The following is a 24,054-nucleotide window of genomic DNA, read 5'->3' on the forward strand; positions in this document are numbered from 1 at the left end:
TTATTGATAGGTTTATTTTTTGACTGAGTTGCTTATGCTCACACATTTGTCAACATCAGTGCTCTGTTTGAACCTGCTTTTTTCATGATATTCAAGGTTACTGGTGAAGAACAAAATGAAAAACTAAGTTAATTAAACTATTACCTGACGGGTAGTATTAATAACCCAAAAATTACTTTTTTAGCTTGTATGGTTTTTGAACACAATCCTTTTTGGGTAATTCACAAATAACAGGTAATTTGCAATTCTCATTAGAATAAAATCATTTATACAGTATATTCATATTGGTTGTAATGCGTCCTTGGGAAACATTTCTTTCAAACCGATGCGATGAATTAATTAAAATGTTATACTACAGTTCTACATGCCATCATTATCATTGTCATGACTGTCCCAGAGCTCAATATTTTACATTTAAACTTAACTTAATTTTCGAATTGCAATCGGAAAAAGTTTTTACTGTGAACAGGTTTTCCTCGAAACCTTACAAAAATTATTTCAATTTTTTTTTTGTGTGTGTTAGAATAGGATGTAGAATATTTCAAAATATGTCCCAGTTATTAAATAAAAATGGAAACAAATTTTTATGACTTCCAGGACTCTGAATCTGTGGCTGCCCTGAAGCTTTAAAAGTGATGTTAGCCACCTCACTCACACTTATTCCTTTCACACGGGGCAGCTGAATAGAAAAAATACTGGTACTGGTGCTGGTGGATATAGTTTGTCCTTTTATTAAAACAAATTTGCATTTTATCATTTTTAATAACAGTTATCCTTATAAAATAAAATCCTAAAACTAGTAATTGTATACAGGGCATCTTTTTGGCTATGATAATGAGTACAAACATTTTGTTAGCCCATGATAATGAGTACAAACATTTTGTTAGGCCATGATAATGAGTACAAACATGTTGTTGTTGTCTCTCGTTCAAGTTTTTTTATATAGCAGTTTTAGCCAAGAAATAACCTAAGAAATTTTGTATTTTTACATTTTTGAAGATGAGTTCTTGTTGAAAATTGAAGTTTTCCAAGTTCAAAGTTTTCCTTGAGACAAGCCACCAAATTATGAAGGCCAACAGGTGTTACTTTGGTCTCAGCATTGTACCAGAAAACCTCAGCTATTTCCTATCCCATGAAATGTCTCAACCCTCACAAGCACTTAAGAGGAGATCCTAGTCTTTGAGTGTAAGATCCTTCGCTGCATACTTAGACTAGTAGTTAAGGTTGGTGAGAATTGAAGAAGGGAAAGGAACAGGAAAATCTACAATCTGAATGGGGATAGAAATATAATGCGACACGACACTAGAAATACTTTATTAGGCTGGACACATTCCCAGAATGGTGCAAGATGGTATTTCAAAAGAGTTACTAGAGGAAAGGCTCAATCGAACAAGAGGATCAGGGAGACCATGGCTAAGATGGCTTTCATCCGGGATGCCTGAGAACAGCTAAACACCCACAAGTGGTGAGTGACCAAACAACATTGTAGGGTCATCTGAGAAAAACTTATTGAGCAGGTCAAAGAGCACATCGGTCTGTTAATAAGTATATTATTACTACAGAATTTCAAAAAGTAATATTTGTGATAAGGAGATACAAACAATATTAATAAAGCCATAAATAAAATCAAATAGGTAAGTATAATTTATGGTAAGTATACAAATCAATTTACATAAATATCAAAATAAGCCAAAAATGTACATAATAAACAATGAACAAAATTTATATATACTTAAAACAACTTTAATTTAAAATAATTTACAAACAATACTATATAAAATAATTTTGGAGTATTTAATAAGCTGTGATTGGAGTTACTTGGTAAATAAGAGAACAAGTTATACTCAAGTATAGTCGACACAAAATAAAATTGACATCTTTTTTTTAACTACACTATTATAAATATACCTATACTTTCTCAATTATAAATGTTATATTTATTCATAAATATAGTTCTTTTTAAAGCATGGTCATAATATATTACTAACATAGACAGTTTTAAAAACAATTTTTCAAATATTTAAACAGTTAATACTTAAAACTTTTTCAAGTTTTCAGAACACTAACAAATAGTTACCGAACCATACTAAAAACAAAAAGAAAACAAAACAAAAAAAAAAGCAAGCATTTTCATAAAAGGCAAAACAATACTTTATACACATAAATCTCTATATTAAAAATATGTAATAAATGTTTTAAATATTTAACAGTTTTTAAAATGCATTTTTAATACAGAATTTATATAACCACTAGTGATGAAAGACCATGTCTATGGTATACAAATATAAAAAATAAATTACTAATGTTTTACCTAGTTTACATTTAAAGCATTCTACAGGTATATGATTAATTAAGGCAAAGTTGGGGAAGAACTAAGCATTAGTATAGAAAACTTATTCCTGATATTTCATTTTAAAAAACATATATCTTTCATGATAAACAGTGAAATTTCTAAATAAATAAATAAAAAAGAAATGTTTTCCTATTATATTGTCAGATAAAGCTTTGTTTAAATTTACATCTTTCTAAGCACCAATTTTCAATTTACCATTATCCATTAATCTTTTTTTTTTTCTTTTTTTAAGTGCAAGGAACTAATATAAAAGAATACTTTGGTATAATAATTCTTTTAACTGGTTACTCTTAGAACAAGCCAGGTTTTATTTACATTTTAATAGATAAATTCATCAGTTTATCATAAAAAGGGGGCAAATATTTACAAAACAAATTTGATTTCTTAACTAAGATCTTTATACATGTATTGATATACTGATGTAACCTATATAGGAATATCATATAAAATAAAATGGTGAAGATTGACTATTTCGGACTAGGCTGAGTCAAAGTTTTGGTTCTTTACTAGACTTGTTTCTAAAAAAGGTTAATTCTTAGATCCACTAGAGCTTCCTTTTTCTTTAGCTAGTTTCTTCTGAGTTTTAGTTTCTATTTTATTCTTCACTTTTTCTATAAGTTCCTCCATTTCTTCCTATAATTTAATTTTAATTTTAAATACATCTTAAACATAAAAAAAAAAAAACACTGTTAAAATATATAAATCGATTCTCTTAAATTTATTATTAAGCTTTAGAAGAACTACACAATTAAAGAATGTTCTTAACCTGGCCAATAAAATTATTGGATTTTTTTCTAGATCATTTTGTGACCAAATAAACAAAAAATGTTCATTTTACACTAAATATTATCACTATAAGACAGTATTTCATTCATTAGTTTTTGTTTCGCTAATGAATCTAATAACAAAACATTTCCCATTTATTTTCGGGAAGGAAAATTCCTATAAAATAAAAAAATTCATAAAAAATTATGTCCTGTTTTTAATAGCAATCAGATTGCAATTTATATTTTTCAAATATAAATTATTGTTCATAACAATATTCCTTTATTTCAAACATATTTTATATCTTTGATATTTTGGTTCCTTAATTGATAAAGATTGTTATATTCCCTTTTATGTTATAAATGGGTAAGAACCTATTTCTCTGGGCATAAAGATAGACTCATGACACTTTTTAGTAACTCTATACTCTTCATAAATGACATTATTATTGATGAATAATCAAAATTTCTTCCTAAGCCCTGTACTGTAATTTCTTAAAATCAAATTTCAAAAAAACAAAACAAATTACTTACTTCATCATAGGCAAATTTCAGTTTGCAATACTTGAGAAGGCTCTGATCTTTTGTGAGAACATCAATTGCATGATCAATACAATAACTGCAATCCTCATTAGAATTCGTTACCTGAAAATTAATTGGAATAAGTAACAGAAAAATTAGTAGTTGGCTTATTTTATTAGTTGATACATTTTTCTGTAAAAGTTTAAAAAAATTAAGTATAGCAGTAAGATTTTAAAAGAAATTTAAACATTTGTTTTTCTTCAAATTTTGTTTTTCTGGTCTTTTGAAGTAAGAAATAAAAACAAAGGAATTTAAAAATAGTAACACTTTTTTTTAACTTAAAACAAGTAAATTAACTGAGACATCAGATTTTTTTTTCTTTTCTAAAATAGAAAATACTATTTGAAATTAAAAAAAATTGCTGTATTTTTTGCACATGAAAAATGTTAATACACATGTATTAGGAAGAAAGTAAGAAATTATCAAAATAAATTTTAAAATATCTATTTATATAATAGAATATATCAGTTATACCATAGACAAAAAGAATGCTCCACGACAAATATCACATTCCAAGTCAGTTGTTTCTTCTTCTTGTTTCTTATTTCTCCTTCCTTTACCTGATGGAATTCTTTCCCACGATGTCAAGCCAAGTTTTTCTAATTTCTTTCTTGATTCAACTTCTTGTTCAACAACAGACTTCACCATCGGTAAAACCTTTATAAGAAAAGTATAAATTACTAATAAAAACTTCAGTTAATATGTGCTTAAAAAAAGGTCAAGGAGAACAAAAAATAGTTTACAACTTTTTAAAATATAAAACAAAACTTTTTAAAATAAGTATCATAAAATTCACATTATTACATTTTAAAAATTATGATAGAATTTTAATTAATAGAAAAATTAATCAATGCATACAAATGATAAGACTGCGATGTATTTGTAAAAACTATGTAACATATGACCTTGTAAATTGGGCTTTGACAGAATTAAGAAAAGGTAACGTAAGCAAGTATTACTGGTAGTATCAACATCGAACTTTTAGGTTGGCTAAGCCTTCTTGCTATTATTTAATAAATTTTGCAAAATATATAATTACCTGGATAAGGGTTTCAGCTGAAGCCCTAGCATCATTGGCAATATTGAACAAAAGTTTGTGAAAAGAAAATACAGGAGGTTCACAGCTGTCAAGGATATCCTATAAAAAATATATATACATATACAGTATACACTTAAAATAGAAGAACCATTGTGGTTTGTTTCATATAAACATTTGACATTGTAGCTACTACAGTTTTCTTATAGCATAAAAGTCACATAAAATAACATAAAACAAACACCATCTTTTTGATTGGTTATCTAACAGAGTTTTGAGTTCTGAGACCTCTGAAAATTTACATGAAAGGTGGTTCTGCAAAAGGTTTTTATATAGCATCATGAGGACAGCTGATGTTCATTATATTAATAAAAAAAAACTAAGTAATTTATTTTTTAATTAAACAGTTTAAAAGTAAAAATTAAATAAACTTGCTTGAATAAAATTAATTTATTATCACTTGTTAGAAATAGTTTCTACATCCACATGCAATATTCAAAATCCTACATTACACAATCCTAAATTCAAGCAAATAGGGAAGAGGACCTCAGAGCACCAAGTGGTATTGATGTGACAACTATCACAGTCAGTTAAAGTCAATGTGTGTTTAAGAAGGTTAGGGCAAAAATAAAGGAATATTTATATTAACACCACACTAGAGTGGATCCAGAAAGTGATCAGCCAATATTAAATTTAAACCATCATTGTTTTGGCAAGTTTAAAGAAAGTTTTTAAGTTACATAAAATAAATTACACTAACAAATGATCAGAAGGATTAAGAAATTAAAGGAATAAATAAAAGAGATACAATTCTAGGTCATTGCAAGTCTTTTGTACATTAATTCATTGTTGACAATTAAGTTTCTATTTTAATCCTTATTTGATTCCATGTAGCCAATGCAACCTACATTATTTACATTCACTGATCCTTTATATAATTAAATAACAACTGCATCTTCTTTCCATTCTAGTTGATAAATTCCATCGAAACGTCGGAGGAACTATTTTCATTTACGATCTCCTAAGGTACTGCTGAAAAAAAGGAATAATTGCCAAGGCAGCAGCTGAGGACACTTTTACAGAAGGTGAAAATGCAGTGCACTGTAAAATGGCAATGTTTTAGTTTAGGTAGTTTAATTGTTCACAACAGTATTCAAGATGAACGTGGATTAGGTCTTCAGAGTATTTTACACTTTGATCTGGTTTCAAATAGCAGAGATATGGACGCTAAACTTTACTGTTGACACCTCAAAGGAGAATGTATCCTGAAGAATAATTTTAATCCAGAGATATTACAGTGAACTTTGAATAAAACTTATTTTATGCACAAAGACTTTTCACAAGACAATGACTCAGTAGTACTTGTACTGGTCAATGTTTTAGGTAATAGAATAAAAAAAATCTTATCTACGTATAAGGATTAGGAATATTTCCAAATTATTTGATAAGTGTCTCTAGGATGGGTCACAGGTATAGTATACAACCTTAGGAAAAAGTAAACTTACACTAATATCCCTTTTTTTCCAGATTACTTTAATTAAGAGATGAAAAATTATTAATTACCTTGAAAACTTGTTCTGCTGTGTTGAGCCAAGATGGTTGGGCAAAATAGACACTTTCTGAAACCACATAGCCAGTTGATATGCTGGAAGTAAAGGATTTTGGGAAGACAAGTATGAATTGGCCTGGCTCTTGGACAACACGACAAACAGAAGCTCCGCCATCAAGAAGGTAAGTAGGCGGCACCATCATAGTATCTGAAGGGAGCCATATTGTGCGATCTCTTGTATGTCGCGGAAGGAGAGGGTACATTGCTTGCCTTAGTTCACTACACCATGAATCAGGTACTCCATACCTAAAACATGAACATGAAGGCTAAGTGTACTATAAAATTAAAGTGAGTCACGTAGTTTTGTCAACTAAAAAGTACTGAATGTCAAAAAAACATTTCTTTTCACATTCTTAATTATTATAGTCACTAGAGGGGCGAAGTGCTCAATGTTGAAACTGTCGTTCAGAAGAACTTAGTTCTGAGTGAACCACACTTTCAAGATTCTGGCATAGCTGTATTTTGTACCTCTATCAATTGTAATAAGTATGAAAAATGTGAAATGTAAGTGAAAATATGAAAAATTACATTTTTCTTATTCATTATTATTACAATTCATACAACATGTATTCTTTTATTATATATAATTTATTTTCAATGAAACTTAGAGCTTTTTAAGTAGACATAAAATCAAAGAAACAAAAATGTATTCACCATATTTTGCTGGCCCCAGTGTGTAGGTATTCAATCCATGGAAGAGCATGAGGGTCTCGGTACCAGCAGCATGAAGAAAATAACATCCCGACATGGAGTGTAGGAACTGTAATACCTAAAATTAATCATGTGAAATTAATTTTTATAATTTTTTTTTTATATATACATAATTTCACTGCCATAAATTTCTACTTACACTTCCTTTCTAACAATGATTTTTTTTTTTTCATTTATTAAAATAAAATAGAATGTGTTCATAAAAAAAAAATATACTTTTAAAAAATTAGAAATTAACTTTAATAACTGTAGGAAAGTTCCAAAATTTAATAATCCAAACATTTAGTGAAGATGTTTTCCAAAATCTTTATTAATATATACTATAACTTTTTTTTGAACTGATATTTTCTACTATTTGGATATACAGATTTAACTAAGTTTTTTTTATTAAATTAACTCAAATAGAAAGAAACGATAGTTTTCTTAAGTGGTGATTAAAATGATAAAAAAATTTTATTTTCAAATTTAAAATTCAATTCTTATCAAAAATAAACAATCAACATTTGTTTTTAAGCAATATATTAAATATTTATTTAACTAAATCATAATTACCCATAACAGGACCAAGCGAACGTAGAATGTTACCAGGATTATTGGTAAGAACTTTTAGATTCCATGGATGCCGTGAGGTGGCAGATGATTTGGTGGTAGGGAAGCCACAACCCCAAGTGGCACAGTCAATAGAGCCTGAATGAACACACACGTGACACATTTTCTGAGAAACATGTTTCCAATACTCAGCTTCCACTTCTGCAGCTGACGGTGCTCCATCTTTAAACCACATAGCCATTGTATTTCTAGCTGTACGAAAGAATGCAGATAGAGGCATACTTCTTCCCTGAAAGATTGGTATACATAAATAATTAAAAAATAAGGCATATATGAAATAACTAAAACAAAATTATAATAACCTTACTAGCTAAATTATATGTTTGTGTCATTTATTGTTTGATTAAGTTGAAGTCAGGTTATGAATTAAGTTAAGATGGACTGTTAATACATCACGACAAATTATTAATGATTTCATGTATTTCAGCTAAATAAATCATCCTAAGGTTCAAAATTTCTGTTATTTTTTGAGTATGCCAAACCATAATCAAATTATTCATTAATTTGCATTTATACTTTTTTTTTTTTAGTTGTAACTAAATCACTCTAAAACTATGCCCCAGAGAGAAAAACCTGTCTAAACCATTTTTCAAGTCAATAACATTTGCAACAATTTTAAATCAAAATTGTATGATCATTTCTTTCAAATAAACAGCTCTTTAAAATTTCATGATTTATTCTAAAAAGTAAAAAATAATTGTAATCATCTCTTATTTTGTGAAATATTAAAAAAAAAAAAATAATCAATCTGAGAGGAAGGTCATGTAGAATGAATAAGGAGTAAATTTAATCAGCTTTCATTTCAATCCATATCAGAAAATGTTACTTGCCGCTTAATTTTTGAAGATTAAAAAGTAAATTACACATTCAACATGAAAGGGGCACAATTCAACTTATTAACAGCATAGTATTTGCGGAAATCAGTTCTTACTTTGTAGCTTAAAGGTCTTTTTCTAGTTTTAACGGTTGCCTCTTGAATGCTTTAAGAGTCTGTTGTTACATGCTAGTTGGTGAGGTTAACACTAGGATTTGAATTTAGGTTTAAACATCAAAGACTCCAGGCATACTGTTAATCCGATTTTTATGAAATTTTTAGGTATATGTACTTGGTTGGTCTCATATCAATTTCACTTAATTCCATCCAAAATTTTCAGTATGCATGTCCAAATATACTTTTCCTTGGTACACCTATGTTTCAAAAAAGGCTAATCAGGTTTGGCTCAAATTCGGAAGAAAGTTGGGGAGTGTAAAAAAGATCCATTATCAGTTATATGGAATACCAACCCTTACTTCTGATAAGGCATCCGCAAAGTATTCTTGATGACACACATATACTTTAAAAACAGCTTTTCTGATTTGGCCTAAAGTAGAAGAAAAATTGAGGATTAGTGTAAAATGGGTCTAGTATCAATTTTATCAAATTCCATCCATTACTATTGTATGTAAACACAAACATGTTTACCTTGACACACATATATTTCGAAAATGGCTTGCCCAATATGGTTCAAAATTCAAGGGAAGTTGAGGACTGCTGTAAATATGGTTTAATATTACAAATATCATTCCTTCAAGCAGTTTTTCCATGTTTACCATATTCTGAGACACAATAGAAGGAAGGAAAAGACTCATCAACTGAACCAAAATAGAAACAGGCACAACTCAGAAAATTTTGTTGTTTCTTGTATATCAAAAACTGGGGAGGGTCAAATAGGGTAAAAAGAGAGTTGCTAAGGTTCAAAAATAAAACCAAAAAAACTTTCAAAATAGATGCACAAGAAAGTGAAAAACTTTAAACGTTTCCTAAAACCTGCATTTTTGGAGTTGTGCCCTTCTCATTCTGAATATATTATTATATAACATATGCGATATGTTATATAATAATATACAGTATATAAAAGGGAAAAATATAAAGAGATTAAGATATACTCATAAAAGAGAAAGCTTAACTCAAGATTCAATACAGTGAGAAAAAAAAACATTAAATGTTCAAAGTTACCTTAGCAATACACTCCTCCCTTTCATCAGTTTCACTCTCATCACTACTATTATCTGCACTTCCCGATTCCTCTTCAGCTGCAGCTATCCTCTTTTGACGTTCTTTCCATTCATCTTCAACTTCTTCCAATAATTTATTTCTTTCCTCTGTAATAGAAACACATTATGTCGAACATGTTATCACTAATAGACCAAAATCTACAATACTGATCAACAATGTTGTAGTAGCTTAAAATGGTAACTCCAGTTACTAGTAAGTGAGTGACGACTAAAGGATTATGGCTAGTTAAATTTTATATCTTTATTTTTTGTGAGGGTATAAGCTGTAAAATATGTACCACAAGGTACTACCCTTAATTCTTATTAATAACTTCTGTCAACCTAAATATAATTACAAATTGAATCAATTTCTCTTGGAGATGCTGACTGGAATAAAATTACAAATTTTGATCAATTATTTAAACAAAACAACATTTTTCCATAACAAATCAGCAAATACGTGATGCTTGTTTCATAATTGCTATTTCTTCTTTTGAGCTGATTGATTCATTTAATATTAGCAGTTATTGCTAAATAGTAAGTAAAAAACTAGTATTTCATTGTTTACTTGTTTATGAGTTATATCAAAAATACTTAATTAGAAATGATGAGCAGTCGACTGTATCGATACATATGGATTACATATCAATTTTGGAATCAGATAATGCAACATATAATAAAAACATTTTTTTTTTTTTGATTGATTGCTCTAGTCCTGAAGACGGTACACATACCTTTATTAAACAGAAAAACTAAGACTTTTTTTTTTATTTAAAGGAGATGATCAGGGCTGTGGTCAAGAAGAAAAAATAGTTTTCAACTATTTATTTATTACCGATGTTTCGACCCACAATGCAGGTCGTCATCAGGGCTAAAATAAAAAGATACAAAGAAGGTAGAGTCAATGTAAGAGTAAAACAGTGACATTAAATAATGCAGATATAAAAGTGGAGGTATACAAGCTATCAAAAAATTAACTTAAATAATAATGAGGATAAAGTTAATACAAAAAAAAATTATTATAAACTAATATAATAAATAGTGAACTGATAATTCAGAGTATATAACATTGAAAAGATCTATTGATTAACTAAAGGGAAATAACTCTTTAACTGGAATTACACTAGTTTCATTTTAACCAGCTGAAAGATAGAAATTATATTTAGAGTTCCATTGACTGAAAACAATTATTTACCATGAGAAAGAGTATCGTATGGCAAGAGGAACTTGCAGTAGATATCATCTAACTTGGTAACTCTATCCTGAGCCAACTTTGGTATGCGCATTGCATCAGCGACCCGAGCCCATCTCTTTTTCTCTATTACTTCTTTTAATCCTCCACACTGCTGCACCGTTTGATATAATCTTGGTAAGTCTACTTCCATGCTACCAATCTGCAACCAATTATAAAACAAAACAGGTTACTTAAATACAATCTGAAGATATTATCCTCCTTTTATAATTATAAAAAAATTAGATACATCAATGAAATAAATACATACAATTAAAATATAGCAGATACTTACCGAAGGAACCTGCACCAGTGATATACTCTGTGTTCTTAAATATTTTCTGATTGCAGACATTTCTCTCACATTGGGACCCCATCTTTCCATCATTTTATGAACATACTGATTATAAGCTGTAAATCTCATTTCATCAGCTACCTTGCACTCAGGCTTAAAAGGACAAAAAAAATGAAAGTTGAATGATTACAAGGAATTAATAAAAGCTCAAAGATAATATAGTAAAAGCTACTTCTTAAAGTGATCGTTATTATGCTGAACTACTCTTAATACTGAGACATATCATAAAATTAATTCACAAACCTTGTATCTTTTATTGAACTAAAAGCTCTAAGAGAATCTTGAAGTTTGATGCAACCATTACCTGAAGTTACTTGTAAGAACCAAAATCTTTAGCCCACTTTGATGGTTCTTAAAACAACCAACCGATAATAAATCCACCAAACTTCAAGATTCACTCAAAACTTTACTTTACACAAAAAAATGTAGTTCGGTTTTGCAATAAAAAATGAATAGGAAGATATAAATTTCATAGGAAAATATACTGCTTCAATTAGTTCCATTTCTAAATGTTTTATTTTAACAAATGATAGTTTTATACTATAAGAACTTGTAATCATTTTTTTTTTTTTACCTTAAAACTTGAAGGTGGTACTATCCTACAAATCCCAAAAGATTGGGCAAGAGGTGTCAGATGTTCTATGTATTCAAGAGGATCTTGAAATTCTTTCTCAGTAGGATAGAATGTAGGAGCCTCGACAAGTGTTGCAGGAGTACCATTTTGTGGAAATTCATCTACTTTTTGTGGTTTAGACAAACTGAAATATTTAGCAATTGAATTAAACAAAATATAATTTTCAAATGACACATTGGGACATTCTATAAACCTACATTGTTGTTGTAAATATATAACATAAATAGAAGAGTTACATGGTAAAGAAGTTTTCAACTTTGAATGAAATGTAAGCTGAAGATAAAAATTTAAGGGAAGCACTGATTATAAATGAGATGTATAGGTAATAACAAGTTATGGAGAACATTGTGGGCAGAGCTTAGGTGGGCAGGTTGCTCTCAAGGAGGGAATATTATTTTCCTCTCCACTTGGAGGAAACAGTGTAAAGGAGGAGTAAGCTACTAAGAAAAGTAAAGCCAAAAAGACAGATATGATGAACTCTATGGGTGTGGCAGAGGAGTATGAGCCATCACCTTCAATAAGTTAAGGTTAAAATGGACGACATTTCAATTAAATTCAACATAAACTTAAGCCCCAATAGCATGGCCAACCCCAACTTTTTGGCTTCACATTTGCTTTGTGAGGAGAGTAGAAAATGCCACCACCTGCTCCACATAACTTCAGACTACTGTCTTATCAAGAAGATATATTTTTCAATCAAATACACTAATTAGCGAGTTACTTGTTATTTCAATAAATTTTATAATTATATATACACTAAAACAACAAGACTTTCATTAAAAACTGTTTTTGAAATAAACAGAAAAAACTTGAAAACTATTTGGCTAAACTGGTATATGCACACAAGAAGGATCTTACTAGAATTGTTTACCTCTTGTTTCGATAACAAAAATGTTTAGCAAAATCATCACTGGAGTTGTAGGAGGGAAATGCTTTTGAATTAAATAAATATTAAATTTTATTATTAAATAAAGATTTAATAAGATATAAATCTTCATCAATAAATAACGTATTGAACAAGTCAAGAATGAAAATGATTTTTAAAAACAAATAACATTTATATCAGAATATTGTATTTTTTTTTTGTAAGAATAAAAAAAGAATTAATAAATAATAGGTCTCAAATTAAATATCAAAAATAAAAAAAATATGTGATTAAGTAGCAGAAATATATTTTAGCAATATAGATATAATAAGGAATACATTTGAATATGTAAGTAGTTAAAAGTTTCTGTGATCTATAATATCCAAGACAAAGAAAAAAAAAGGCAAGTGTAAAGGGAGAGAAAGATTGTTTTTTCTTAGTCACAAAATCATTCAGTTTTATGCCAACCATAATAAATCCTGGAAGACAGAACTTACAGAAGTATTAATCCAGAAGAAGGACTAATCTAAAATTTTGGATTAATTTATTGCAAAGAATTTATTAGATTTTGGAAATAATTTATTGCAAAAACAAAAAAATAAAAAATAATTTATACTGCCTTTATATAAAAAATATCTAGGGAGAGTGGTAAAAGCCAGAATTTCAAAAAAATTTCCAGTGTGTAATACACAAACTATTTTAACCACTTTCTTATATTAGTCATAGTGGAATTTATAACATCATTCTGGTTCAAATAGTCATGTAGGGTTGGTGGAGTGAATAATGAACGAATTCTTAAATAGATACATTCAGTGCTGGTCTAAACAAGTAAATGTCTAAGGGATAGTGTTGTGTTAGTTCTCGTGTTGTGATGGTGTTCATTGGAAGTATATAAGCAAACACTGACTGTTAAAACTAGTTGATTATTAGCATGATTAATTGTTAAATTAACATGCCATATTTTTATAAATCATTCAGACATTATTAAATAATAGTTAGAAAAGACAATGTTGATGTAATTAATCGTGGTGCACACAAACACATATTTCTAGTAATAACAATGAATGTTGGTACCACCATCAAACCTTCAAGTTTGCCAGGTCTAATTATTATGGATTACAAAATACAGTACAAAGTAAATTTATCACTGTCTCCCATCACGTCATGTCATGGCATACACAGGATAAGAGAGAATTCTCTATAACACCAATTAGTATGCAATCAAAACCAGCCTTAAATAACTAACTTAAATTTAAAAATAAGATTTTTCTATTGGCTTTTGTCATAACTTTTAGCTTTTCAATTGTTTAATTATTAAGTTAAACAAATTGTTATGTGAGCTCAATGATCCTTTAAGTAAAAGCTAGTTGCCATGCAAACAGTTAGTTACACAATATGGTGCTAGTCTAAAGCAACATACACTCGACAGTGAGATTATTAGTACACAGCATTAAAAAAAAAAAAAGAATTAATAAACAAAATTGACAACCATTAAACATGGAAAACACTAAACTAAAAATAAATTAATATCTTAAAATCTCACTTCTTTATCCTGGGACTATCAGGGCCTTTAGGACTGTTCTGATTGATTTGAGTAGTTTGATTGGATTGAGAAGATTGAATGGATTGCCCTTTCTCCTGACTCGTTGTGGTACCTTGATCGCTAGTTCGCTGTTCTCTCAAGGTTGGCTGTACTTTACCAATCGGGGCACGACCGGACCAAAGTGGTCTAACTTTCTGTTCAGGCTTCTGTTGGCTTGAATTGCGGCCTGAAGTAACAAGGGCTCTGCAGAAGGAAAACAATTTTCAATTGATCTTATTCAAAGATTAAAACCTGACAGCTCAACACCAATCAATTAAAACAACATTCCTAATGAACTATCACTTAGTTTCCCATGTTTAATCATTTTATTTTTAATTGAAAATTTACTTTTCAATAACGTATTCCTCTCAATATTACATTTACACATATGAATTACACTGAAACTATGGTTTGGTTTAAAAACCAAAACAGATTATTCTTGTACACTAAAAAGAGTAAATCATGCATGACATCATTAAGAATTTGTCACCCAACTTATCAGAAGACATAACGATATACACTTTAAAGAAAAAAAATTATTGGAGTTAACAATTTTTTTCAGTAATATTTACTCAGTTAGCAATAAAGTAATAGGTTAGCATCAAGGATATACATACTAATTCCATGCAATAAAAACAGGCTTTGAGAGATATTATTTATGTAAATAATTCTCAGAGTTTAGTCAACATTCATATTTTGATAAAACTCGAAATAAAATAAAACTACATTAAAAGAATTAGGTCGTAACTGAGACTTCCAAAAGTTACAGTAATCTGCTATTTAACATTTAACAAAAGCTTAGAAAAAAATAATTCCTCCAGAAATTAAATTTTAAATAAAATCTTGAGATAGGGAACTACACATTTCTGGGATCTAAACAATTTTGTTTTAAGAAATCTTTTTTCACATGACCGAACCATCGTAGGTAGTTTTCATTTAATAAATGAAACTGTATCAGGCTGTAATGTTCTGCTTCTATGGAAAAAAAATAAAAATTGCAACTATAATTGCAATAGGTGTTCCCAACGATAACATTATAAAATTTAAAGATAAAGTTAGTGACAAACTAAATTTATTGTAATCATTCATAAATCACCTTTTACAAAACAATAATTACAATTCATTGATTTATATATCAAAAGTGAGATAACTTTAACCTTTAAGTTATACTTTTCATTTATAACAGTATATTCTTTGTTTAAAAAATTTGAGTTTAAAATAGTCTTACACAAGAGAACTAAATATTAAAAAACTTCATAATTCCCAGAAAAAATAGTAATTCATAACTTAATCACTGGACTTCCTTTTTCAAAATTGAAAAGCTGAAATTGGTATTGCTTTTATTGTTAATTTTTTTCAAGTTAGTACACATTTATTATGAGAAAATCACAGTTATAAACATAGAATGAGTTAATCATCAAGCAAAGTGGTGACAATGTATATACAATAAAATAATACCTGGTTATATCACAGTAAATGTATTGAGTTGGAATCGGCAACACAAAAACCACAAGACAGAAAAATTAAAGCTCTTTCACATTTTTCATTGTTCTCAAATTCAACAAAGAAAATCCCTATGAATTGTGCATATATACAATATCCTATAATAAACGACAATATTAGAAAACTACTTTTGTAGCTTTTTCTCCACCGTACCACATAGAGGCATATTCAGTCTATCTGAAGAAGAGGTCTGGGATAGTAAACACAAAATTGGAAAAAATATTTTAAAAAATCCAATTCTTTTGTCAAAGAAACTTCCTTGAAAGATGCACATTAGAACCAATGATATATATTTGTATATATATATATTGTATTTGTATCAATTATATTTGTATATATATAAAATTTATACATAGATAATTGAATAAGTAGGTAAAATAACATAATTAAGGAAATATAATTTTATTTTCCACTTCTCTCATCACTTCATTTTATTAATTCCATTCTGTAAAATTATTCACTTTATGTCATTCTGTTTATATTTTATTTTTTATTTTCTTTACTCATAGGTTGTTATCTTGCTCTGTTCTTAGCTCTGATGAAGGCTAGAAACTCTAGCTGAAACGTTGGCACAATTAAATAAGTTACATCAACTTATTTGTGTTTCATATTAACCGCACCCCCAACCATCTTCTCCTCGTACAAGTCATCCACGGTCAACTATCTCTCATAATTAAAAATAGTTCTGACCATAATTTAACAATAGGGCTAAGATAGGAAGTTTCAAGGGTTTTGAGGTTTTTGGTCCATATGTTTATGCCATCAAAGTAAGTGATACCACCAGATATTATAAACCAGCTATTTTAGTTAAAATAATCGTGCATTACATCGAATTAAACATACAAATTATTGTGCTCATATCAAGTTTGTTACTGATAAGCTAAAAGTAGACAGAGTAATCATAATCCTATAAAGCAAGTGCTCATATAGTAGAACATACTTGTAACCCTACAATTAAGCTCAATTATTGCTTAGTTTAAAAAGACAAAATCACATCACGACTCAAGAAACGTGTATGTATGTATGTAAGAAGTATGTATGTATGTATATGTGTATATATGCATCTATACAGTCAGTTCTCGACTTGCAACAATTTAGCCTTGAAATGAACAAAACAAAAATAAATATTTTATTGTTTAATACATATTTGTCATAAATTGCTGACTCCTAGTATAAAACAAGAGAATTTAAATAAAAAAAAGGAAGATTGTCAAAAATCTGGATGATCAAATCGGTTCCCATAAGCCTGTATTTTGTCAGCACTTAATATCTCATGAAGAAAATTAATAAATTTTATATGTATATATAATATATTATGTAATTATTTTGATATATTTACATTTAACAAACAAATAAAATATTTCAATGTTAATTTTTTTCTGATTTACAATGAAGGCTGATAAATGAAAAGACACCATAACTTGAGAACTGACTGTATATAACAATTGGTTCATACAAATAATTTCAATAATGATCTTTAGTTTTGTATTGCTAGTATTTCGAGAAAAAACAGGCAGTTACGAAAATCAAGTGAGCAACACAAATTGAAAATAAACCATATAAAGAGAATAAAGAACAAGCAAGCATGCTATACTTCACCTCGAGCTAGAAGGTAAGGAGTAGTTGTTAGCTGGCTTTGTGACCAGCTTAGCCCTCATGATGACCCTTTGGTCCGGTCCTTCTGTATCCAACTTCAGTGCAACACCCTGAGGCAGCCCCCTCTCCACTTCACCAACTGGAAGTGGTATATAAAACAAGCGTCCTTCGTTCTCATCATTCTCACGATCAGTTTGTGTAGAACACTCAAGGACAGCTTCTGTTTCTGTTTCTATATTGACTTGAACAGCTATTGATGAGCTAGAAGGTCCATCTTCATTATCTCCACTCTTTCCTCGACCCCGTCGAAAAGGTTTACTAGGAGGTGGATCAGGTTTGAACGCATAAACACTAGATTCATTTTCTGCAGAAAATGCACTAGGGCTTTTTGATAATGAAGGTCTTTTCGTACCTAATCGTCTCTGTTGAAAAATCTTTCTTTCTGGCATATCTGAAGAACTAGAGCCATCATCCCTTGGTGTTATAGATGAAAGATCTGACATGGATTCTCTTGGAGAAATGGTGGATGTTCTATCAAATCGAAAATCAAAATCACACATTTCTTCATCTGTCATTGATCGATTGCTTTTGAATTTCTCAAAACCTGATGACTTTCGAGGTTTTGGGGGTGCCATTTTACTTTCCGAACTGGATGATTTAGTTAGAAGTTTTTCTTTGTAATCTTCGACTTTACAGGTAGAAATAGTTTCAGCTTCATATTTACGTGCTTGGTCTAACTCTTTCAATTGAACTGGAGGTTCTACAACGCCATGGTCTATCTTGCCATCATCTTTCGCAACTAATTCACTCACTCCAACACTGCTTTCCATGCCTTCTTTGCAGGAACGAAAACCACAACCACATTCACATTGGTTATTTTCCAAGATCCCACAGTCTTTTTTATGTTCTATTCCAGAACTGGTGTTGTCATTAAGCCATCTATTGATTTCTTCTGTAGTCATGCTGACTTTTTTTTTAGCCATTAAACTTATGTCTGATGGTTCTCTGACCATCAAATCTCTCGAAGGAAGGGAACAGCTAGCACTCACAGAAGGTGATGCTGAAATATCTGATGGATTTTCTACTTTTATCTCAGTTGGTGCATGCTTTTGTTTAACTAATAACACAGTAGAGTCATTTTTCCGATCCATTGAGGTTATAACAGGTTTCACAACAACAGGCTTCTTGCTGACTGTCACTGGAGACATTTTTCGCAATGTATGCTCAACCGCCAAAGGCAGATTTAAATGCTTACCTTCAGGAGGCGGTTTCGGAATGGGTTCAGAGGAAGCTGTTGATAGATTATCACTTATATCACCTTTTGAATCCTTTGATTCTTCCTTTTTTATCTCTTTCTTAAATGGCTTTATACTGTCGAACCCCGGTAAAATTGGAGATACTGAGTCAGAAATACTATTTATGAATTCAGAACTCCTTTTTTCATATTGAAGTTGAGTGAAAGTTTTAACAGGCGTCTCTTGTTTTTTGTAATCATTTTTTATTTCATCACATCTTTTAAGAGGACTGTCTCTTCCTCCAAAATTAATTTTATGAACAGGAGAAGAATTTTTTTTTATGTCAGGGGAGACACTCCTTTGATTCTGATTGGCTAACATTGCTTTAAAAGGTGATAAGTTAGATGTTATCTTTTGAGATTTATTAGCATCACTGCCTTTAGGATCTGGAGTTTCTGCAGGTTTATTAGAAAAAGATGGATTTAAAAGAGAAATATTTGAGAGCTTTTGTCTAACAAATGGCTTCACAGTATGAGGTACAGGACTCAATTGGCCTGGTTTAGGTATTTTTGCATTTTTAAAAGCCTGTCTCCATGTTTCACTGATAGAATGTTTAGGCTTCTGTGTTTCATCTTTATGTTCTATTTTTTCCAATCCCAGCTCTGCTTCACTGTTTCCAGAATTATCAAGCACAATGTTACTGCCATAGTCAGCAGCAATTAAATCATTATTTTTCAGCTGTTTATCATCTGCACTGTTACTTGGTGAATTTTCAGTGTTTATATCTTTGGAAGTTACTTTCAGCTTTTTTGAAGGTCTTTGGACATCCCTGCTGGGATCTTCCAAAGATTCTAGAACAACTTTACAATCTACTATTGCACTACTTTCACTGTTTATTGTATCGCAACTATCTCTATCACTGGCAGATTTCCGTTTTCCTATTGAAGCAACTTTGAGTTTTTCAACTGTTGAAGTTTCTAATGACTTTCCTTCTGAATCTTTCTTACTATGGGTTTTAGAACCTAAACTCGATCTTCTGGTTTGACACTTCTCTGCTTCTTCCTTTGGTGAATCACTTTGCTGGATTTCAAATACATTTGATTTTATATCCACAGTTTCAGAAATAACTTCCTCAGAATCTAAAGGACCTCCAGATGATTGCCGTGTAACTCTTTTTAATTTTTTTTCATCCGAAGTACCACTATTTGCACATACTATTTTCTTTCTTTTTTTTTGTTCAATTTCTTTAAGATTTTCAGATTCGGTGTTATTCAGATTTTTATCAACCAGATCAAAGTTTTTATTCTTCTTAGAATCATAAGATTGATTTGACCCTTCTTCTTTTTCATCATCAAGTTTTTTCAATGCTTTATTATCTGATATTTTCACTTTATTGATAATGTCTATTTCATTCTCACTTTCAGTCTTTTTTGTAGTTTTATGATCATTTAATTTTACTTTATTAGTAACATCGATCCCCTTATTTTCAACAATCGGTTTTTTTGATACTTTATGTTCTGCAATTTTAACTTTTCCAGAAACATCACATTTTTTATCATCATCCCCTAATACTGCATCATTTTTTGAAACTTTAGTATCCATAATTTTTACTTTGTTAATAACATCAATAGCTTTCTCATCTTCTACTATTTTTTTCGTTTTCAAATCTGTTATTTTAACCTTGTTGACGATATCCATATCTTTTATATCAGCAAAGGATTTTTTTGATGTTCTGGCTTTGGCAGAAAAATTACTGTCTGGGCTATCATCATTGAATTTCTTTGACCTTAGTTCTGTAATATTCACCCTATTAGTTATCTCAAGTCCTTTTTCAAACACAGAATTGCTTTTTCCGGCACTAGAAGTTTCATTAACGTTCGCTTCTTTCAAATCTTCTTTTCCACAGTTTGAGTTAACATTTTTAACACTAGAAACACGCCTTCCTCTCTTGGGAGTAACATCCTTTACATTTTTCTTTTCATTTTCAACAATATTCTTTTGGACTTCTTTTTTAACATCCTCCTTTGACTCAATTTTTTCCTCTAACACTTTTTTGGGAAGAACATCTTTTGGTTTGCTAATAGGTACTTCATCTTCTATGCTATCTTCATCTAAATTTTTGCTGACTTTCAAACTTTTTCTACCTCTTTTTTTGGGAGAATCTTTGGTATTAATTTCAGTTTTTGGTTCATTGCTTCTTAAAGTTCGCCCTGGAGTGGTTTTCTTTTCACTCGATATACTCTCCTTTTTTACCATTCTTTGACTCCTTTTGAGCAAAGGTTCATTTTCTTCATCCTGATCACTTTCATCTCCTTTTTCGACTTTAATTGGAACTTTGCTGGTTGCTTCTTTAGATAACTTAGCTCCTTTAGTTTTGTCCTCCTTGCTTAGGGAACTAGCTCTTTTTTCTGGTTTTTGTTTTGGTTCTGCGAGATCTTCATTTTCAATCAGTTTTCTTGTTTTTTTACGGTCAGTTATCTTGGGTTTATTGGTTTCATCAGTATCTTCATGCTCTACAACTTTTTTTTCATTATCCTCAAGTCCTTTCCTTTTCTTAGCAGTAACAGTATCATCAATGCTTTCAATTGAATTTTTTGAACTTGAAAATCTTTTCCCTTTTTTAATCTCTTTTGGACTTTGCTTTACTGTTCCTGACTTCTTCGGTTCATTTCTTTTTGACACTACTGGTTTATTAATTATTTCTATTGATCCCCTTCCTTCTAACTTTTCTTCCTTAGTTTTCTTATTAAAACCTTTTTCTTCTACTTCTTCCTCATCTTCTGAAGTTGTATGATTGTCGTCATTCATATTTTTTCTTTCCTTTAGAGTTCTAAGCTCTCTTTTTCCAGCCAATCTTTTTACATTTTTTGGAGAATCTTCAGCCTTTTTTCTGTCAATAGATCTATTCAAAGAATCTCTTCTTCTATTACTTGTTTCAGCAATTCCTTTAGAAGCATCTTTTTTCTGAGTTCTTTGGGTTCTAGTCAAAAGGGGTTCATTTTCTTCATCAAGTTCACTGTCATCTTCTTCTTTCACATTAATTCTAGTCACTACTTTATGAGGTCTTCCAGACTTATTCTTTTCATCTTTTACCTGCTGTCTAGTTTTCTTAGGAGGTGTTGCTTTAAAATCCTCTTCTTTTTCTGTTAAAAAAAAATTAATTAAATGTTTAAATGATAATTAAATAACTAACTTTAATAGTATTAATTAATTTTAAAACAAACCTTTCTTGGTACTATTAGAAGCTTCAGGTAAATTTTTGATATAATCTCCTTCAAATTCTTCATCAGGGCTCCTTAAATCTTTAGTAAGCATTTCCATATATAATGTTGCAGCTTCCTTAGTTTTCCTGCTTGGGCGTGATGAAACACTGTAAAATAAAAGTGATGGAGATGTATTAAAAAGCAAATAAATGGAAGCATTTTTTACAAAGAAGCTAACAGATTAAAATGTAGACAACTTAATTAAAATAACATTTTTCAAGTAATTAGATAAATTATCATCCAACTGAATGGAAATAGCAATAACTATTGAATGAAAATACTAGGGTTAACTAATAAATTTAATTTTTAACAAAACATTCAAGTAATAGCTTGTTTAATGATTTTAAGAAAATTAAATAGATTTAGAGCTTCACTGCATAAAATTATTGGAATGAAAGAATTTGTAGAATTACAAAATAATGCTACACTTAAGTTTTATAAAAGTAACAAGTTTGAACAGACTACTAGGTAATTTAACAGATAAAATAAATAGTAATCTAATCTCAAGGTTTAAATTGTTAAATTGTTCAGCTTGAACTAGGAAAGACTATTTTTTAATATCTTTATAGCTGCCGTGTAACAACCTTAATTAATAGGTAATAACTTTGGTAGGAAATGACAATAAAATATTATTGATGAACAACCCCACCTTAATTACTTCTCCACATAAGCTGGTTTCCTAGGACCACCATATGGGTTACAGATGCTCAGGGTGAGATTTCACCAGGCACCTCCTCCCACACTTCAAAATTCGCAAGTAGCACATTTTCTCAATAAAAATGTCACTAACTTCAAGGCAGTAAGCCCTCAAATGATTATGTACCAGGTAAAACTTACACCTAATAATGGCGTTAGATTAACTACTAGAGAATCCAGACTAGAGGAACGATCTTTAATTGAATGGTACACATTTTGGCTTATGCTGATGATCCGGACATTGCTGTTAGTTTCTAAGCTGCAGTAGAAGAAACCTTTCAAGCCCTCGAGGATGCTGACAGGAGGCCGAAACTTCCTGTTAATACCTCTATAATCAAATACATGATTGCTGGTCAAGCTAAAGATCCTAACAGACCTTTTGTTCAGATGGGTCCTTATTCATCTATTTTATTTTTAGTCATTTATTTTATAAATAAATAAAACAAAATAAAAAGATGCGTGCTTATTCATTCAAATGAGTGGGTCAGTTTGTGAATTAGAGATCACAGATTGATGCACGAAATGAAGTTTCGGCTGAGATGAGAAGGTGAATAAGTGCTATTTTGAAATGTGTTGGTAAGCTTAGCCACACTTACGGACCAGTTAAAAATGATTTAATACGGAGAAGTCAAATAAACAAAGAAGTATACTTCAAGCATCATGAAAACCTAATGTAAGAATTGCCAATGGGTGGCCATGCAGAAGCCAATAGATCATATTCTGATTAATGATGTTGTAAATCATTATTGTACCTATTATTATCATTCCATAACCAGATTACCAATAGGTAAATTTAAAACTTAAGCTTTAAAGATTATTTACATAAAAAAAAAAAAAAAAATTGAAAACAAAACCATAGAAAACCTTTTTATTAAAAGGAAATCTTTAATACACCAGTAAATCAATGATAATAATCTCTAGTATAACTCAAGGGTCAAAAATGGACCAATAGACCCACTTGCCGAAATACCTGGCATCCATGACTCCACTAATACCGTAGCAGTACTAGAATAACTCAAAGCTCTGTCAAAAGTGAGGCTGAGTTTTCCTAGTGCTAGGTAAAGGTAAAAAAATACCTGGTTCGTAACAATGTGGGCTAACTCAAGTAGCGTTCTTTATATTTGTGGTAGGCCCAGAAAATGAATCTATTTTGATTAAAAAAGTATATCTCCTTCCAAATAGCCATTTAGGATAGATAAAAAGAACTAATAATGTATTCCAGTCCTCTTAACTAAGCACTACCAATATGTCAAAAGTAGCTCAAAAAAAATAAACGAAAAGCTCAATAAAAATTAACCAGATAGTTTCTAAAAATGTGAATGTATTAATAATCTTTTCAAATTTAGAATTTGATAAGATTATATTTAAAAAAACATTATTGTACAATAAAATGATA

The 24,054-nt window shown here is 29.9% G+C and overlaps 1 protein-coding gene across 5 annotated transcripts in view; it reads right to left on the reverse strand.

The window, feature by feature from the left end:
* Positions 1 to 707: 707 nt before the first annotated feature.
* Positions 708 to 24,054, reverse strand: part of Jarid2 (Jumonji, AT rich interactive domain 2) — a 40,259-nt gene continuing 16,912 nt past the window's right edge. For 4 of the 5 annotated variants that reach the window (XM_014422327.3, XM_014422326.3, XM_067045636.1 and 1 more), the window contains 14 exons: positions 21,924 to 22,069; positions 17,468 to 21,842; positions 14,327 to 14,569; positions 11,859 to 12,042; positions 11,225 to 11,377; positions 10,894 to 11,092; positions 9,661 to 9,806; positions 7,608 to 7,893; positions 6,999 to 7,113; positions 6,299 to 6,590; positions 4,739 to 4,837; positions 4,174 to 4,356; positions 3,652 to 3,762; positions 708 to 2,986 (listed from right to left, as the gene is read on the reverse strand). In XM_014422327.3, coding sequence (XP_014277813.1) covers positions 2,882 to 2,986; positions 3,652 to 3,762; positions 4,174 to 4,356; positions 4,739 to 4,837; positions 6,299 to 6,590; positions 6,999 to 7,113; positions 7,608 to 7,893; positions 9,661 to 9,806; positions 10,894 to 11,092; positions 11,225 to 11,377; positions 11,859 to 12,042; positions 14,327 to 14,569; positions 17,468 to 21,842; positions 21,924 to 22,069 — 6,637 coding nt within the window. In that variant the 3' untranslated portion in view covers positions 708 to 2,881. The remainder of the gene's footprint in view (positions 2,987 to 3,651; positions 3,763 to 4,173; positions 4,357 to 4,738; positions 4,838 to 6,298; positions 6,591 to 6,998; positions 7,114 to 7,607; positions 7,894 to 9,660; positions 9,807 to 10,893; positions 11,093 to 11,224; positions 11,378 to 11,858; positions 12,043 to 14,326; positions 14,570 to 17,467; positions 21,843 to 21,923; positions 22,070 to 24,054) is intronic. The other variant, XM_067045637.1, reaches the window with a different exon arrangement.

The sequence above is a fragment of the Halyomorpha halys genome, unplaced genomic scaffold, assembly GCF_000696795.3.
Source record: "Halyomorpha halys isolate HHAL.00 unplaced genomic scaffold, Hhal_1.1 Scaffold366.1, whole genome shotgun sequence".
NCBI classification, from domain to species: Eukaryota; Metazoa; Arthropoda; class Insecta; order Hemiptera; family Pentatomidae; genus Halyomorpha; species Halyomorpha halys.